The 18,775-nt window shown below is 51.2% G+C and overlaps 3 protein-coding genes and 1 long non-coding RNA gene across 23 annotated transcripts in view; 2 read left to right on the top strand and 2 right to left on the bottom strand.

Moving 5' to 3' along the window:
- IL17B (interleukin 17B) overlaps positions 1–11,177 on the top strand; it is a 70,030-nt gene extending 58,853 nt beyond the window's left edge. For 12 of the 17 annotated variants that reach the window (XR_002342005.1, XR_002342002.1, XR_002342009.1 and 9 more), the window contains one exon: positions 3,760–11,177. The gene's annotated coding sequence lies outside the window, so the exon portion shown is untranslated. The remainder of the gene's footprint in view (positions 1–3,759) is intronic. The other 5 variants (XR_002342001.1, XR_002341998.1, XR_002342008.1 and 2 more) reach the window with 3 other exon arrangements.
- On the bottom strand, positions 4,775–14,268 carry GRPEL2 (GrpE like 2, mitochondrial). 3 transcript variants are annotated; one of them, XM_021078521.1, is made up of 4 exons: positions 14,153–14,268; positions 10,067–10,205; positions 8,880–8,961; positions 4,775–7,768 (listed from the first exon to the last, which is right to left on the bottom strand). In XM_021078521.1, exons 1-4 carry the CDS (start codon positions 14,245–14,247, stop codon positions 7,404–7,406), a joined length of 681 nt encoding a protein of 226 aa, XP_020934180.1. In that variant the 5' UTR covers positions 14,248–14,268; the 3' UTR covers positions 4,775–7,403.
- Positions 14,784–18,775, top strand: part of LOC106509605 — a 117,034-nt gene continuing 113,042 nt past the window's right edge. Inside the window, exons 1-2 of one of the 2 annotated variants that reach the window (XR_002342013.1) lie at positions 14,784–14,855; positions 14,988–15,543. This is a non-coding gene — a long non-coding RNA (uncharacterized LOC106509605). Of the gene's footprint in view, positions 14,856–14,987; positions 15,544–18,775 lie in introns of those variants that run through there. The other variant, XR_002342012.1, reaches the window with a different exon arrangement.
- The window catches only part of AFAP1L1 (actin filament associated protein 1 like 1), a 62,432-nt gene continuing 60,867 nt past the window's right edge, over positions 17,211–18,775 (bottom strand). Inside the window, 1 exon segment of the mRNA NM_001244817.1 lies at positions 17,211–17,522. Within this exon segment, the coding sequence (NP_001231746.1) occupies positions 17,499–17,522 (24 nt within the window). The 3' untranslated portion in view covers positions 17,211–17,498.

Below are 18,775 nucleotides of genomic sequence, written 5' to 3'. Positions count from 1 at the left end.
CCAAACTCCTACTGCATCCCTCTGCCACCTCCCCTCCCCCTTGGCAACCACAAATGTGTTCTCTATGTCTGTGAGTCGGTTTCTGTTTCATAAAAGTTCCTTTGTGTCACATTTTAGATTCCATGTATAAGTGATATCATTTAGATAATTCCATTCATATTGCTGCAAATGGCATTATTTTGTTCTTTTTTATGGCTGAGTAGTATTCCATTGAATATATGTACCACATCTTTATCTGGTCATCTGTTAATGGACATTTAGGTTGTTTCTGTGGCTTGGCTGTTATGATTAGTGCTGCAGTGAACATGGGGTGCATGTATCTTTTTGAATTATAGTTTTCTCTAGATAGATGCTCAAGAGTGGTATTGCTGGAGTTCCCGTCGTGGCTCAGGGGTTAACGAATCCAACTAGGAACCACGAGGTTGCAGGTTTGGTCCCTGGCCTTGCTCAACGGGTTAAGGAACCGGCGTTGCCGTGAGCTGTGCTGTAGGTTGCAGACGCGGCTTGGATCTGGCGTTGCTGTGGCTCTGGCGTTGCTGTGGCTCTGGCGTAGGCCACTGGCTACAGCTCTGATTCGACCCCTAGTCTGGGAACCTCCATATGCCACAGGAGTGGCCCAAGAAATGTCAAAAAGACAAAAAAAAAAAAAAAGAGTGGTATTGCTGCAGCATATAGTTGGTCTACTTTTAGTTTTTTGAGGAAGCTTTGTACTGTTTTCTTTTTTTCTTTCTTTTTTTTTTTTTTTTTTTTTTTTTTGTCTTTTGTTGTTGTTGTTGCTATTTCTTGGGCCGCTCCTGCGGCATATGGAGGTTTCCAGGCTAGGGGTCGAATCGGAGCTGTAGCCACCGGCCTACGCCAGAGCCACAGCAACGCGGGATCCGAGTCGCGTCTGCAACCTACACCACAGCTCACGGCAACGCCAGATCGTCAACCCACTGAGCAAGGGCAGGGACCGAACCCGCAACCTCATGGTTCCTAGTCGGATTCGTTAACCACTGCGCCACGACGGGAACTCCTGTACTGTTTTCCATAGTGGAAACTGGATTCCCACTAACAGCGTAGGAGGGTTCCCATTTCTCCACACTCTCTCCAGCATTTGTTATTTGTTATTATTTCTTAATGATGGCCGTTCTGACCAGGTGCGAGGTAGTACCTCACTGTCATTTTGATACGCATTTCTCTAATGATTACTGAGGCTGAGCGTCTTTCCATGTGCCTGTTGGCCATCTGTATGTCTTCTTTGGAGAGATGTCCATTTGGATTTTTTTGCCCATTTTCTGATTGGATGTTTGTTCTTTGGTTGTTGAGTTGCATGAGCCGTTTGTATATTTTGGAAATTAAGCCCTTGTCTGTTGCATCATTTGTGCATATTTTCTCGCATCCCATAGGTGGTATTTTCATTTTGCTTATGGTTTCCTTTGCTGTGCAAAAGCTTGCAGAAGAGGGTATTTTTCCCCATTGTATAGTCTTTCTTCCTTTGCTGAAGAGTGACTGTAGGGGCATGGGTTTATTTGGGCTTCTCTGTTCTGTTCTATTAATCCATGTCTGTTTTTATGCCAATACCATGCCATTTTGATTACTGTAGCTTTGTAGTATTGTCTGAGGTCTGAGAGGGTTATGGCTCTTGCTTTACTCTTTTTCCTCAGGATTGCTTTGGCAATTCTGCTTCCATACAAGTTTTAGGATTGTTCTAGTTTTGTGACAAGTATCATGAGTAATTTGATGGGAATTGCATTAAATCTGTAGATTGCTTTGGGTAGTATGGCCATTTTAACAATATCAATTCTTCGAATCCAGGAACGTGGGATGTCTTTCCATTTCTTTGAATTATTTTGAGTTTCTTTTATTAATATTTTATGGTTCTCAGTATATAAGTCTTTCACCTCCTTGGTCAAGTTTATTCCTAAGTATTTTATTTTTTTGATGTGATTTTTAAAGTTTTTTTTTTTTTTGTAGGTATGTTTTTAGATTCCATTTCTGGTATTTGTTAGTGTCAAGAAATGCAATTGATTTCTGTATGTTATTCTTGTATCCTGCTACATTGCTAAATTTATCAGCTCTAGTAGTTTTTGTGTGGAGTCCTTAGGGTTTTCTCTATATATAGTATCACATCATCTGCCTATAATGACAGTTTTACCTCTTCCCTTCCAATCTGGATGCCTTTTCTTTTTCTTGTCTGAATGCTGTGACTAGGACTTGCAACACTACATTGAACAGAAGTAGCGAGTGGGCATCCTGTCTTGTTCCAGATTTTAGTGGGAAGGTGTTTCACCACTGAGTATTATATGGGCTGTAGGTTTGTCATAAATAGCTTTTGTCATGTTGAGATATATTCTTCATATCCACTTCAGTGAGTTTTTATCATGAATGGATGTTGAATTTTATCCAATGCTTTTTCTGCACCTTTGAGATAATCATGTGGTTTTTGTCTTTTCCTTTGTTGATGTGTTATGTCTTATTGTGTATGTTAAATTTTCTTTTAAAAGAAGCATTCATTGATCACTTTGTCTTTTTTTTTTAGGGCCACGCCCATGGCATATCTGATGTTCCCAGGCTAGGGATCCAATCGGAGCTACGGCTGTCGGCCTACACCACAGCCCCAGCAACTCAGAATCTGAAATGAGTCTGCTCACGGCAACGCTGGATCCTTAACCCACCGAGGGATACCGGTCAGGTTCTTTACTGCTGAGCCATGATGGGAACGCCTCATTGATTACTTTGTACCGTGTTCTCTTACGTGCTAACAATGTATTTCATGTTTTTTTTTTTTTAAATAGGGTCACATCAGGTTAACTTTAAAACTCACCTTGACTCTGCTTTACTCTTAGAGTCTTCAGTGACTCTAGATTCTAGAGCTGTTTTCTCCTGTTAGGAAATTCTTCCAATCCTACAACACATCAATGACGTGAATCAGAGTTGTAGGACTAGTTCAGAAAAGCTGCTCAAGGAGTTGCCTTGTAGCACAGTGGGTGAAGGATCTGGCCTTGTCACTGCTATAGTGCAGGTTCGATCCTTGGCTGTGAACTTCTGCAGCCACTGGTGTGGCAAAAAAAAAAAAGCAAGATGCACAATTCTGGTGGCTGAGGTGTAAACCAACGAGTAGGGAGACTGGGAGTGAGGGGACGAGACCATCAGTTTTTGCTGCGTAACAAACCGCCCCAGAGCTTAGTGGCTAAAAGTGACCATCTTTTTCTCTTTTTTTTCTTTCTTTTTTAGGGCTGCACCTGTGGCTTACGGGTTCCTCGGCTAGGGGTCCAGTCAGAGGTGCAGCTGCCGGCCTACGCCACAGCCATGGCAACACGTGATCCGAACCACATCTGTGAGCTACACTGCAGCTCACGGCAATGCCAGATCCTTAACTCACTGGGTGGGGCCAGGGATCGAACCCACATCTTTGTGGATACCAGTCGGGTTTGCTACCATTGAGCCACATTGGGAACTCCAAAAGTAAGTCATTTTGCCTGCAAATCTGCATTTGGGGCAGAGCTCGGTGAGATCAGCTCATTTCTGCTCCATGTGACGTCAGGTGGGGCTGCTGCCCTGGGGGCTGGCGAGTCCACTTTGAAAAGCGGCTCACAAGGTGGCTGGCAGGATGGTGCTGGGTGTCAGCTCAAAGCTCAGCCATGGCCTTCAGATCTGCTGCACAGGCTGCTTGAGGTTGATCTTTGGTTTGATGGCTGGGTACCAAGAGTGAGCATCCAAAGAAAGTCTGGGTCAGGAAACTGGCAGTGTGACTTCCACTCTGTTCTCTTGGTTCAGATTCAGGTAACTGGAGCCATGTTTTAAAACCTCTAGTGCACTTGAGAACGTGGGCAGCGTCTGCGTGGATAGGAACAACATACTTACCAAGGACCACTGGGAACACGGATGATGGAGCCAAGACTGGAAGAGTGACGACAATGCAAGGCCAAAGCTACAGGGGAGGCTGGTTCCAGAGGGGTACTTAGCCAGGAGGCTGGGTATGTGGATGCCCGTGGGAAAGCAGAGGCAAAGACAAGGCCAGGCCACGGTCAGGAAGCACACATGGAAGCAGAGGGCCATGTGCCAGTCATCTGGCTGAGAGGACGGCCAGAAGTTCTGCAGCTCAAGTGAAAAGATTAAAGCAGGAAAACAACGAGAACTAAGCAGCCAGCACAAGAAACTGAGGCCGTGCTGGAGAAGAAGGCGGCACAGGAGTCCGGACCTGCGGAGGTGGGAAACCGACAAGACTGGGCGCGTCCACTGAGCGTCAGCAAAGTAGGCCAGCCAGTGACGTGACCGTGACATGTCACCACACAACGTGAATCTGGACCAGAGACACTAAACGCAAGAGACACAGTTATTTCAATTAAGGTTTTATTGAAACTGTTTCTGAAGATTCTGTTTCATCCTCAGTTTTCCTTACTTGATTTCGCTTTAGTGTCAAGGAATCTTTCTTCACTGATCAAATCCTTTGCCATGAAAAAGCACCACATGATGTATATCAGCATCGAACAGAATGATCCCTTTATGGCAGTGAGGAAAATCCGTAAAAGCTTTGTGGAACCCAAGGACCCAACGCCAAGACCCCCTTCAGATGAGCCAAACTTCTTCGCACGCCCATCTACAAGCCAATAAATAATACTCTTTTCACTTTACCATCAAGATGAAAATAATTAAGAAGAGTAAAGCAATTTTTTTTCTCCAGTCAAAAAAAATGAGGATTTCTCTGTTATGGTTAAAACACACACACACACACACACACACACACAAGCTGAAAAAAAAAAGTTCACTGTGATTGATTAGCTTATGTTCCTTTTTTTTTTTTTTTTTAAAGTCAAGTACCACTTAACCAGTCTTCTCCGTCCCCTAGACTTTAGGTAATAATAAAAACATCAGAAAAACAATGTGCATAATAAAATGTCGTAAAAAATATTTGAGGGCCTACTCTAATAGTCAGTTGGCACGTTTCACTTAATCTTTGCAATATCTTGAGGATTAAAACCATTTCACAGGCAGGGAAGTGGGCTCAGCAGAGTGAGTGACGGTCGTGCAGAGTCAGTGCCTGCAGGGCGTTCGCTTTATTGTGCTGCGCTGGCTCCTGCAAGCCCGTCAGCTTTTTGAGATTCTCACCGTTGCAGCTCCATCTTCTAAATTATACTTTTAAGTCTGCAAAACTACTGAATAATAGAAGAATCTAAAATTATTTTTAATGTGCTTGCTAAAATAGGAGGCTGGAAGGAATATTAAAAACTCTTCAAGTACTTAGAACATTGCATCCCGAACGTTGCGGTTCTTCTCACTCACTCGTAATAACTAGTAACCCGAGAACACACAGGAGATTACAGTGGGCTCAATTTGGGGGTCACCATTTGCCACTATCAAAGGAACGAAGGCAAAGAAAGACAACTTCCTACCGTGAATGCGGACTGCTCACTATGGTCACAGAACGCACTCAGTGGAGTGCCAGAGAGGTTCTGGTTTTAAAATCTCACCTCCCGTCTTTTGTGTGCATCTTAGAAGCAAGTATTTGTTCTTTTAAGGTGTCTCAACCTGATGGAGCCGGTCAGACTTTGTTGACACGTCCGTGCAGTGCGCCAGAACCAGCAAGGACATCCGGGAGGGCAGCCTTCACCACTCCGCGGAGCGGGGTCTCGAAGTTCAGGTAGAGATTTACTTACTTTATGGGTGACTAACTGACACCTAACCCTGGGTAATGCGGACACCTAAACACATTTAATTGTCTGCTGGGGACATATTTGCATGTTTGTTATAGAACTTGTGAATCTTTTTTTTTTTTTTGCTTTTTAGGGCCGCACCCGCGGCATATGGAGGTTCCCAGGCTAGGGGTCTAATTGGAGCTCCCAGCTGCCGGCCTACGCCACAGCCACAGCAACGAGGGATCTGAGCCAGGTCTGCAACCTACACCACAGCTCACAGCAACACCGATCCTTAACCCACTGAGCGAGGCCAGGGATCGAACCCGCAACCTCATAGTTCCTAGTCGGATTTGTTTCCGCTGCGCCAAATGGGAACTCTGAATCCTAAATGATTGAAGTTAATATCTAGTTGTTTCTTAAATTCGTACTGACATTTCATTTACTAGAGATTTTTTTTCTCTGAGTCTGGTCCTAAAAAGACTATTTTCACACTTTAGAAGAGCTCAAAGGGTGAGATTATACAGTCATTAACGCTGCTTCTAACTTCAAAGTATCCCTAACGACCTCCTGTCTAATGTCTGATTGATGTGTCATTCATTCACTGACTCGTTATTGAATAACCTTTGACAGGACACAATCAATACCAAGTCTGAACTAAAACATACATTCATAGGCTCATTAACTCTAGGAGGTCAAGACATAAAAGGGAAGCTAGATGTTTACACACGAGACATAAGACAGATACAAAAACTAGGAAATAAAGCTTGTCAGTGTCAGAGAGGTAGTGAATTGTCATACCAACCCTCCAAAAAACCCCCAAGGCAAAACACCTCCCAAACCCAGCAGAACCACATGAAATGGCAATGAGAAATCTCGGGGAGCTAATGGTTTTGTCCCGACCACCTCTCCACATAATCTCATGCAGGACCACAAAGTACACTGACCAAATGGCCGGGGATTTAAGGAGAAGTCAGGGGCAAAGGACCTACACAGACGGATGTAGGGCCTTAGCTGCTGGGCCGCCTCCATCTCCCTGAAATGATTATAGAAGCAGAAGGGCTGAAGCTGGTCTGGCGACAGCTCAGCCAAGCAAGCTCAGGGCTTCTTGGCCGTACTTGCTCCAAAGGGATCTGGATGTTTGATTTCTTGTTGCATCCCCCCCACGTCTTGCCTGGGCCTTTAGTTTTGCGAATGGGAGTTGAAAAGGGCCAGTGAGTACGGATATTCTGAAGTCTACCTGGCGGGAACTACAAGGCCAAAAGATGGCTAAAAGGAAAATAAAATCAAAAGGGGAGTTCCTGAAAATCTGTGTGCATAAAAATCAACCCAAATGATCTAAATTCCTCCAGCTCTGCAGCCTGCTCTTTCGGGACCCACATAATGAACCAATCCCACCATCGCCTCTTCCTACAAACACAAGGCCCTATACAGGTCCTGCTACAGGGACCCTTCGAAGGAATGTTTAGTTGAAAGTACATAAACATATACTCATTTCCACCTTTAAAAGAGATTTTGGATTGGAAGTCATCCGAGTACCAATTTTAAGATAATTTTCTTAAACATATTTTGATAAGGCCACAGGAACACTTATCACACACTGTTCAAATGCCCAATGGCAAGACTTCTGATGAGACCAAACAGGTCACATGAAATCAAGAGAGTATCTTAGAAATAAAGCCAATATGACTAAATCCAGAACAGATCACATGAAGTACCTCATGTACCAGAGAAACCTCGGGAAATAAATAAAGGGATCCCAGGCGGCTGTGCTCGGGGAGAGCAGCTTCAGAGTCGTCTCTGCGACTCCACGGCCACTTCTACCCGGGCGAGTCTAATGGTGCGGCCGTGAAGTTTGTAGCCATCTTGCCTCACCAGTGCCACGGTGCCCGGCTGCACCCCAGCGCCGGCGGGCACGTGACAAATGAGTTCGTGCTCGTGCGGGTCGTACTGGGCACCAAGGGGGGTCATCTTCTCCAGGCCGTGTTTGGCAAACACACTCTTCAGCTTTGCTTCCAGAAGCGACAACGCTCGGAAGATCTTCTCTAGAACGAGCTTCTGGTCCCCAGGCTCGGCCTCTTCAGAAGCACACCCTGCAGTCTTCTCCAGAAGGTCGGCCACCTCCACCAGGTCCTTACAGAAGCTCTGAATTCCTACAGAGAGACCAGACATTCTCACTGCTGGTAGGAAATCACGGCCCAGAGAGGGCGAACCCCAGGTCGCGCCAAGAGCCCCACACGGGAGAGGGGGCTACCCAAGCGATGGGCCAGCATTTCTCTTGGGAGACGTAGGACCTGGAAGCTTTCTGGGAAGTGGGGAAGCTGTTCAGAGCCAAGAACTAGGTAAGACTGCATACCGCGTTCAGAAAGGTTCTCAGGCACCAAAGCAAAGTCCAATACGGAAAACCTGTAACGCTGCACGCCATGCAACTGCAGGCGCGTGCTTGGGCTGTGGGATGGGAATCCGGTGAAACCAGATTGTGATCATCATTATGCAACTACAGATGTGATCAATTCATTGGAGTAATAAAAAAAATGAAAAAAAAAAAAAAAAAAAAAACCAAAAACTGCAGGCACAGCAAAAGTCATCACATGTGCCCTTCACGCGTGAACCCCTTACTCAGCTAGCATCGTCACGAGCAAATCCGGAACGAGACGTGCTACATTCGGGGAGAAATTTCTCAAAGGCTTGGAAATGGGCCAAAAGCTTATTCAATGTCACGACTGCAAAAACAGATTTGACCCAGGACAGCTTTCAGGGCTGTCGGATTCCAAGTGGTCCGAGCCTTTGACTCACACCGCAGCAAGCTGGGACGGCTGAGGGTGATGCAAAGGACTTTTGTCGGCAGTTGTGAAAATTGGTGGGGACACTGCTGATCATCGCACTATGCATATAGACCAGTTCTGCGTGCCTGAAGCAAATTTCAGCATTTCTGACGGCCTGTGTATCTGCTTTTTGGATTCGCCTCGGAACATTTTCATGACTCACTTGTTAATTAGTGAGTTAAACAGAACTGCCTGTATAAGCACTGGAATGTTCACCACAGAGGCTTGAAAACTAAAATCACAGAGGTCTGGTGAACAGACACGCAAGCGTCATTTGAGCAAATGGTTCACTTGACCACATTCCAAGAGAGCAGGACCAGAGGAGAGCCTGTGGGGATCCAGGAAGGGTAGGGCGTGGGTGTTTTGCTAAGCAGTGTGCAGCATGGCGAGCAAGTGCCCTTAAGCTCACAGATACCTTTATTATGAATAAACCTCTCACCAAATATCTTGGCGTCTTCCACACATCTCTGGGTTCGCCTTCGTATGTTTTCGCCATCAGCTACAGCTCTCTGGTACCTGACCTGAGCATCGAAAGCAAAGCCAAGATGACAAGAAACCAAATGCTTTGTTGGTGAAAAAAAGAAACTTTCTGCTTACTTTACAAATTTCACCCTTGGCATAGTTTTGTTTGTTTCTGTTTTAAAGGGTCACACTTGTGGTATATGGATGTTCCCAGGTTGGGGCTGAACCCACATCACAGCCACAGCAGCGTGGGATCTGAGCCACATCTGTGACCCATGCCGCAGCTTGTGGCAATGCCAGATCCTTCACCCACTGAGCAAGGCCAGGGATCAAACCCGCATCCTCATAGATACTAGTCAGGTTCTTAACCCTCTGAGGCACCGTGGGAACTCCGGGATGAGTTTTATTAAAAAAAAAAAAAAATTAGGACTTGTGCAGGAATCTCAGATCAGCTATCCCAAATTCCAAGTCAGAGTAGAACTCTAACGCAGTTCCGACAGGCTGTCAGGTGGTGTGCTGGTCTGAACAGTCACAGCTGTTTTCAAGCCCCTTATCTTGAGAAAGAGCTTTCCTTTTCACCATCAGCCAGCACTGCCGCCTACAACTGCCTTTTGTTGAACTCAAGGACAACCAAGAGTCAAGTGTGAAAATACCGATGCGAGGGCAACGACTCTAGCCCCCTCGCCCTTTCCTCTTTCCTCCTCCTCCTCCCTGCTCCCCTCACTACTCTCAAAAGACACACCTTCCAACCTCCTCCCTTCCGAGGGCGGGCGGGGGTCTTGCTTGGGAATTGCTCTGCTTGCTTAGCTTTCTCAACATCTACCTGCCCTCCAGCAACGACCCAGTAAGCCAGCTGTGGTCTGACGGCAGATACTAGCATCCACGACCGCATTCGTGCCACAAAGGTTTGCTGAGTGTCTCCCTCATGCCAGGCACTGCTGCCTTCGAAGCTACCACAGCATCAGCGAAGGGCTGGGCCACAGCAGGGAAGTGACGAGAGACGCGCGTGTGCAGTCAGCGGTGTGTGTGCACCTGCACCAGACCACCCTGCCGACCCCAGAGCCAGCAAGAGGAAACTCAGTTTAAACAGCCGACTGAAAACCCTTACAGGGATGTTGAAACCAGCGAGACGACAGGAACGCAGGTGACGCGCAGTCTACTCACGGTCAAGTCCTGGACTTCCTTCTCGAGTTTAACGGCTCTCAGCTTCAAGGCTCGCTCTGTGCGCAGCGGCGGGTCCTCAGAGCCGCAGTCCTCGCCGGCCGTCCTCTGGGTGGCGGTGCTGAAAGGCAGCGGCCGTGCCCTGGAGCGGGAGGGGGTGGCACCTCATGGAGAAAGGCCATCCCGAGCGGCCAAACGGCAGCCGAGGTCCGAGACGGAAAGGCTCCCCAGATGGACCCTCTGGACGAAGCGCCTTCAGTTTCGGGAACAGCAGGAAGACTCACGTGTACCTGCTCGCTGCCGCGGCTGTCAGAGTTTTACTTAAATCACCTTTTCAACGCACGGCATGCGAGAGAAACGGTATTCTCACCCCTATTTTCTTTCTTTCTTTTTTTTTTTGTCTTTTTGCCATTTCTTGGGCCGCTCCCACGGCATATGGAGGTTCCCAGGCTAGGGGTCGAATCGGAGCCGTAGCCACCGGCCTACGCCAGAGCCACAGCAACTCGGGATCCGAGCCGAGTCTGCAGCCTACACCACAGCTCACGGCAACGCCGGATCGTCAACCCACTGAGCAAGGGCAGGGATCAAACCCGCAACCTCATGGTTCCTAGTCGGATTCGTTAACCACTGTGCCACAACAGGAACTCCCTCACCCCTATTTTCGAAGCAAGAAAACCGAAGCTCAGAGAGGCTTACGACTTGCTCAGTGTCTCTGAACTGGGACACTGAGCATCAGGCAGTAGCAGCAGCCGGAAGCAGGAACGTAAAAGTCAGCAAGAGGAGATCAAATTGTAACACCTAGAGCCAGCAGGGCACTCGCGGGAGCTAGAAGCACAAGGCCGTACAATTCAGGTTCGGTCCTTCGCTTTATTGATGGGGACAGTTACGCCCGGTAAAGGCACCTCGACTTGAAATGAGGCCTATAATTCTAACACCTATTTGATCACAAGCTCTTGCGTACAAGGCTTTTATGCAAGAGAACGTGCGCTAAGAGAAGATGAGTTGGGAACTCGCCTATGTGGAGAATCGAGTCAATTAAAACTTCAAAAACGTTTACTGTAAGTTGTGGACTGTGACATGTAAACAGGTGAATAAAACAGATCTTTGTATTCAATTACGTTTGTAATCTAAGATTGTGTACAGCTAGAATGTTTGGCACACAGTTCAGTTTACATAAAAAATTCAGAGTAGGGGCTGGCTGGTTGACCTTGGACTGTAGCAGTTCTCACCTCTTGTTCAAGGACATTTTCTGTCTGTGTTTCTTTTTGTTGAGTGGCTGCATGCGAGGCATATGGAGGTCTCAGGCTAGGGGTCTAATCACAGCTGTAGCCTCCGGCCTACACCAGAGCCACAGTAACGAGGGATCCGAGCCACATCTGGAACCTACACCATAGCTCACGGCAATGCCCGATCCTTAACCCACTGAGCAAGGCCAGGGGTCAAACCCGCATCCTCATGGATGCCCGTCAGGTTCATTTCCACTGCGCCACAGCGGGAACTCTGGGGATGTTTTCATTATACCTCCTGGATCTTCTTAATTTGGTTTGAGGTAAAACCATCAAGGAAATCTGTGAGTGCAAAAGGTTTTTTAAAACAAATAGTTTATTTATATAAACTGGCACATGCTGAAGAGTGGTCACTGCAGTGAAATAGAGGCGAAGGCGGAAAGGGGTTAAAGGAGTCTGCGTCCAGAAAAGGAAGCGGGACTAACAGAGGCTGTGGGCAGGACGACTTTTCCCTTCCAGTCCCGAGTGCGGCTGTTAGATCTGGTGTCATCACACACGGTTACACATTTTTAGTTCAGAAAACGTGGTCACCACAGATCTGGGGCACATCACACGGGGTGAAATCTTTCCCCCTAAACTCCTAACAGATTGCTTTTATCCAACTGAAAGTAGATCAAAATGTCCCCAGGGCCAGTTCAAAGAGAAGATGGCCAAGTCCACGTCCTGAAAAAGACGGGAGTTGTGCAGGTCCCACTGTGGCTCTGCCGGTCAGGAACCCAATTAATATCATGAGGATGCAAGTCGGACCCCTGACCTGGCTCAGTGGGTTAAAGGATCCTACGTTGCCTCAAGCTGTGGCACAGGCCGGCAGCTGCAGCTCCGAGTGGACAAGCCCTAGCCAGGAACCTCCATATGCTGCAGGTGCAGCCTTTAAAAAAAAGGGGGGGGGGTGGAATTGTAGCAGATTCCTTCAATTCCTACTGTTTCAGGAGGCGTGGGGGTAGAATTTTATCAGGAGGAGCCATTTTTCTTCTGATTACTTCCCTACACCACAAACTGCAAAAAAAGACTTCAAAAAAAATCTTCGGGAGTTCCCATTGTGGTGCAGTGGTTAACGAATCCGAGGAGGAACCATGACGTTGCGGGTTCGGTCCCTGCCCTTGCTCAGTGGGTTAAGGATCCAGCGTCTCCATGAGCTGTGGTGTAGGTTGCAGACACGGCTCGGAGCCCCCGTTGCTGTGGCTCTGGCGTAGGCCAGTGGCTACAGCTCCGATTCGACCCCTAGCCTGGGAACCTCCATATGCCGCGGGAGCGGCCCAAGAAATAGCAAAAAGACCAAAAAAAAAAAAAAAAAGTTCGACAGCCTCTCACCTAGAATTCAAGCTCTCACCCAGGTGCTTGAGCGGGGTGCTGGATCAAGAGTGTTCAGATAAAAGGCGACAGACAGTTATGCAGAATTCCCAGGTTTCACCGCAGTTTCATCCACTCTTCAGAGCTCCTACCTTATCCCCCCCCTTGGCAACTTTTCTTCTTTCCCATAAAGAAACTGTCAACGGGGAACTGTCCCGGAGTAACTAACACCGGTCACTCAAAGGACCATTCTAGGGCCCTGACTGATTTCCAGGGCGGCTTCCACCCCTTCCCGAGCATTTAGGTTTGCAGACGTTGCTCGGCTCTTCCAAACCTGTTTCCCCAAGGAAACGGGAGAACAGAAAGAGCCACCAGAGTTCCGCGACCAGCACGATAAATGACCCAAAGACCCGCGGCCACCGCGGATGGAGGCAGCAGGCGGGCCTGCAGGCTCCCGGGGGCGGGTGGAAGGGCCGTTCGGAAGGACCGAGTCCTTCCTTTAGCGACAGGTGAGGCGAGGAACGGGCAGCCGCCGGCCGTCGGGGTCACGCTGATAACGACCGGCCGTCAAGGTCACTCGGCGCAGAGAGAGCCCCTCTCCACCCGCAGACCCCTGAGCCGGGGCGGAGGCGCGGGCGGCCCCTCCCGGTCTCGCCGAGGAGCTCCCACCCCGAGGGCGCGACCTGGCTCCCTCCCTCCGCCCCGGGAGGCGCGGCCGCCGTCCGCCGTGGCCCGCCCTGCAAGCCGGGTGGGAGCGCCAGGTCGTGGCGGCCAAGGGGCTCGGCGGGCCCACGACCGCCCCTCCGGCCCGCTCGTCCGGCATCGCCGCGCGTCCTCCACCGCCCGCCCGCCTCGCTTACCTGCCGTCGGACGCGGCCCTCGCCGCCAGGAGGGGCCGCACCCGCCCTCGGGCCGCCCACAGGCACCGCGCGGCCATGTTCCCAGCGCGGGAGGAGGCCGCGCACGCGCACTGGCCCCGAGCGGCCGGCCGCGCTCGCTCCCGCCGCGCTTCCCGGCGGCCTCCGCGGGCGCGGCTGCCTCTGGGCCCGCGGGAACCTGCGCTTCCGGCGCCCGGGCTCCGCGCGGCTCGCTCCCCGCCTCCCCGGCCCGACGCAGCTCTTCCGGGGCGTGTTCGGCGCGGAGGGTGGGCGCCGGCCCGAAGGGCGCAGGCTCCGGGCTGGCGCCGCGTGTGCGCGGACGGAGGCGTGGCCGCGGTGCCCTCGTGGCGCTCACGTGCGGGGCGCCCAGCGAACAGGTGCAGACGCGGGAACCCTCGCGGGAGGCGCGGGCTTGGCCGGGCTCTCCCCGGAGAAGGCACTTTGAGCCGAGAGCTGAGGCACCAGGCGCGGGTGGAGGGACGCGGCTTCTCAGAGTCAGGAGGGCGAGGGTCGCGGGGACGGGAAGGCGGTGCTGGCGGCCCCGGGACGCCTTCCCTCCGAAGCCCGGCCCCCATCTCCTGTCCCTCTTCCCCGCCGTTTCCCCTCCAGTCCCTCCCCCTTTCCACCTGACTTACTGAATTTGAAAACTTTTGTGTGTTTTCTCATTTCCCCCTGCTGACATGTAAGCTCCATCACGGCAGAGGCTTCTTTTCTTTTTTTGTCTGTTCATAACTTAATGAACACTGCCCTCGTGTAGTTCACATTTTTTGTGTCTCGTGAACTTGAGTCTTACTGGGTTTGCAGTGGGGTCACGATGTCTCCCGTGTTGAAGGGGTCCCTGCTGTGTAGAGACTGGTGCGGGCAAGGAGGGGCGTGTTCCTTGGCGGGGTCGTCTCACCAGAGGGTCAAGTTTATAACCAGCTCTTCTAGAGGAGCTACTATTGTAGGTGTGGTCAGGGCTTTTCTGGCGTTTTGTTTCCCAGCGAGGGTATGGGCTCCATGAGGGTGTTTATCTTGCTCACAGCCTCTTTCTGACACCTCGTGCACATGATAGATGCTCAGATATTTGTCGACGGCATTACTGAAGTTGGGTGGAGTCCGCGGAGGTGGGAAGTGGAAGAATTTTAGATTTGCTCTGGAAAACCGACAGGTGTGGCGAATGGACTGGTCATTGCGGAATTGCGGCTCAGGGCCCTTGGAACTGCCAGGCTAGTTGCTGGGTAGTCCCTTGTTATCGACTTATCTATGTTTTTTCCTTTTTTTTTAAGGGATGCGAAGTGTGCCTTCAGTATTCTGCTCTTCATCATAGCATGGTTTACTTGGCCCATAGCTGTTTAGGTTAAGTTTTTTTTCCTTGCATGTCTGTGCGTTGCTTAAGGGTAAAGCTGGCGTCGTTTGCATCTTTATGTTACATCCAAGGCCCAGCTGAGGTCTCTTGTAACGAGTACCTACTGTTCCTTCTGGCTTTAGGAGCAGAGCAGCATGGTTTCAGGAGCAGCTGTGATCCTCTTTCACATATGAGGCAACAGGCCCAGAGAGGCTGGTCAGTTTGCTCAAGGACCCCACCGAGGATCCAGTGATAGTAGAAATTTGGTGGTCCAGACACTCGGCAGTGTTGGGGAGGATGGAGCTTCAGGTCCACCTTAGACCCACGAGCCTACACTTTGAAAAGACCACCGAACCCGAGCTGACATCCATGCTTTAGCCATTTCGTGAACACTTCTCTTAGCTGAGTTTCACCAAACGTGCCGCACACCTGGATCCACTCATCCATCCGCTTAGGCGGGGCCGGTGTGCTTCTGAGTGCTGCCGTGCGCGAGGAGCGGGGACCTGAGGGAGATGGAGCCTTGGAACAGGAGTGGGGGGGGTTTAGGGTCAGACCCCACGTGTTCAGGTGCTGGCTCCACCCCTTCTTGAGTTAGTTACCCACCTCTGCGGCTTCCGTTTCCTGAACTGTGCAGGCTGGGATAACAACCTGTCTCCAGGGGTTTCGGTGAAGACTAGCAGGATAACACCTCGAAAAGCGGTTAGTACTGGGATTGGCTACATAAAGGGCAGAAGGAAAATGTGGAGTCCCTTGTTCAAAATGACCAAGAGGGTAACAGCAGAGCCTTAAACAAGCCCAGGGCCTTGCTAGGCTTGGGGCCCCGTGAGACTGCACGGGTCATGCCCCTGGGTAGCCGTTTGTGGCTCATAGTGCCTGATGCATGGTGAGTGCTCAGTGAATGCTGATTAATTTCCTGGGGCCCCCCCATCTCAAAGAGCAAGACCTACTGATGGGAAAAGGCACTTCACCTCAACATAGCTGCTTAAGGAAGAAGGTGCCACACACGGCGGACCCAGTGGATTGTTGGCTGCTGCTCCAAGATCCACACTTTAAGAGAACACTGACAGTCCAGATGATTTGAGCGCCTTTGTCACTGACGACAGGCAGTGGACTCTAGGTGAAGCTGACAGTACGGAGTGGCTGCCTTCTAGCTTTGGTGGTTTTGTAATAATTGTGTGGAAGTCATTCCCTCTTCAGCGCCAGGGACCCAGGATTTGAGTCAGACATTTCTTATCTAGCTGATAAGAACCACTATGGCTGAGCATTTCCTGTTAATTGGACACTGCAAGATGCTTCCTGTGAATTATTGCATCAAATAGTAGTTGGGATGAAAGTACAGCTCTCCCGTGGTTTTCACAGGTAGGGAACGCAAGAATCAGAGAGGTCAGAGTCCCAGCCGGCAAGCGGCAGAGTCAAGGCTCAAACACCGCCTGGTCTGGATCCAGGCTCCTCAGCCCTAAACCTTACTCTGCCACTGACAGCTGGGTGCCCTGGGCCAGGTTATTTCACTTGGTCTCCGGCTACTTTGGCGGGTGATAGAGTCGAGGGAAGTGAAGCGCGTAGCCTCTAGCAGTGTGTCCAGAGGTGGTTCTGGGGCTTCCCTTTCCCCCCAGGCTGACCTGTGAGCTCATACAGTTAAACAGTGTATCTTTTTTGGAGGGCAAGGTGGTAAAACCTGTGAAGCGCCTACAGTGTTGAGAAAGTTGTGCGTGGCACCGTTAGGAGACTGCCTGGGACTTGAAGTCCTTGCCTATAAAAATACCAAGTGTGTGTGAGAGGTTTAGCACCCTGGTGGCAGACGCGAGCCAGCATCCTCTTGGTCCCCTCCGTGATGGTTTTACCTGACAGCGGGTGTGGGCCTCCAAGTGCAAGGTCAGGTTAAAGCCATAAAGAGTGTCACCTGGCTTTCTCACCACAGCTCCACAGCTCCCGGAGCCCGAGTGTCATGTACATTGGCAGGGGACTAGATTGACAGCAAGGGACCTCACCCTACAGTGCCTGCAGCTTCTTAGTGACTTTAGAAAGCCATGCTTCTGTCACTTCGTAGCTCTGTGAGCTTAAAAGGGGTCAGCTGCGGAAGCTCTCGGCCAAATCTCTCATTTGAAAATACTCACATCTGGGATTCTGGGTTCTGCGTCGTGAGGAATGTCTGTAGAATTTGCAGGATGTCTGTGGTTTTTGTTACTGTATGGGTAAGTGTGTGGATTTTGCAGCCTGTTTATCTTGCCCAGAGGTTGTCAGGAATGCCCTGTAGGAATTCCTGTGATAATCCCATCCTTGATGGGATTATCAAGTCTCATCTTATACTGCATCACGAGCCTCGCACCGCTTTCCTTTGCCCCAAGGACTGGGAGTGGGAGGGAGCGGCTCATTCACATGTGCTTTCATTTCTTCTTCCGAAGGGAAGGCAGGCCGTTAACAAGATCTTTGTAACTCTGCAGACCGCTGGCTCCCTCGAGCCCCGTTTCCACCTCGCGTGAAGTTACAAGGATGCCTCCATTCCCCCTTCTCTTCCCCCCACCCCCCAGTTCCCTAGAATCATGCAGAGAATAAGGGCTGGTCTTTTGGGTGCCCTGGAGAGGCGGGCTACGTCCAGTCTGGTGAGTCTCCTGTGAGAAAGGCCTTTCTGCCCTGGATGAGAGCCTCCTCTTCCTCTAGGTCTTCTTCCTTTCCCACTCCTGAGGTAGAGAGAGACAGGAAGGGTCAGTGGGGTGAGCGTCTAGGGCGACTTAGGATGAAAGCACTGCCCTGCCCCTCGCTATGTACAGCTCCCCGGGGCTGGAGGAGTGGGGTGCTGGTCCCACTCTCCTCCTTTGGCCTTGGGGAAGCAGCGTCTCCACGTGCTGGGACTCGTGTCTCAGGGGCTCAAACACCACAGCAGGGAGGCAGGCCCAGGGGTCCGAGTGGGGGCTGCCCCAGTGTTAGTTATCCCACAGCCCCTTGGCTGGGCCGGGAGGCGGACGGGAGAGGAGCCAGAGCATTTGGTCAGGCAGCTGAGGGCGGACAGCTCACAGGGCTCCGATCCTCCCGGGCCTGGGTAGGGGTCACCTGAGGCCCGGGACCACACCCTAAGCCATCCACAGGGTCCCCGGCCGGCCCCGGAGGGGATGGCGTGAACCAGGGCAGAAGGGGAGGCTGGAAACTTCTCGGTGGAGACCTCGTTAATCCCAGACTGCCTCGCGCCTCCAGCACCTGCCTAGATCACGGGTGCTCGCGGGTAGTGACCCAGGAGTCACCCCTGATTCCTTTTGCTCATCCTCCACGTCCTCAGCCAATCCGGTCCTGCCCCCAGAGCGCGCTGCTCGCTGTCACCTCCACGACACCTTCCTCATCTCCGCTGCTCGGGCTGCTTCTGACGGGCCCGTCCTCCACACGGTGGCCAGATGGGGCTTTTCGCGGGATTCATGCTCAGAAGCTCCTTGCTCCCAGCCTGCCGGGGACCCCGCATCCGTGCGAGCCCATCCAGAGCCCTTCCCGTGCCTCGAGGCGCACAGGCCAAACGCATGTCTGTCACCCGTCAGCTAAGAACGATGCCCAGGTTTAAGTGTGTGAAGAAAAAGGACAGTCATTTTCCATGACCCGGGGAATGTGTGCGAAATTCAGGTCTCCCTGTCCACAGACAGCGTTTTGGGGGCACCCAGCCATGGGGGTCCCTGGCGGCCCGGGGCTGCTTCCCGCCCTGGCGCTGAGCCGGTGGTCGCCAAGGAGACTCGGGTCCGCGGAGCCTCGGAGGTTTGGCGGCGGCCGGGCCGGCGGGGCGCGGGGGCTTTGCTCGAGCTGCCGCTTCTCCCCCGGCCCTGCTGACGCCCAGGCGCCCGTCTTTGAGGCCCGCCCTGTCCTGTCTGCAGCCCCGGAGTCCAGTGCGCTCTGAGGCCGCCGTGCCTCCCCCGTGCTTCGGCGCACACTCCCCGGGCGGCCGAAACCTGACCCG

The sequence above is a fragment of the Sus scrofa genome, chromosome 2 (assembly GCF_000003025.6).
Source record: "Sus scrofa isolate TJ Tabasco breed Duroc chromosome 2, Sscrofa11.1, whole genome shotgun sequence".
Classification (NCBI taxonomy): Eukaryota; Metazoa; Chordata; class Mammalia; order Artiodactyla; family Suidae; genus Sus; species Sus scrofa.
This window is presented reverse-complemented; position numbering and strand designations above follow the sequence as displayed.

Excerpts from the sequence above, each read along its gene's own strand:
- GRPEL2 (XM_021078518.1), bottom strand. The coding sequence starts at position 14,092 with ATGGGGGCCGGGCTTCGGAGGGAAGGCGTCCCGGGGCCGCCAGCACCG. Across the intron at positions 10,206-13,499 it reads AGGGCCGCGTCCGACGGCAG|GGCACGGCCGCTGCCTTTCA; the intron begins GTAAGCGAGGCG and ends CTCCCGCTCCAG. Across the intron at positions 8,962-10,066 it reads AGGAAGTCCAGGACTTGACC|GTCAGGTACCAGAGAGCTGT; the intron begins GTGAGTAGACTG and ends TTCGATGCTCAG.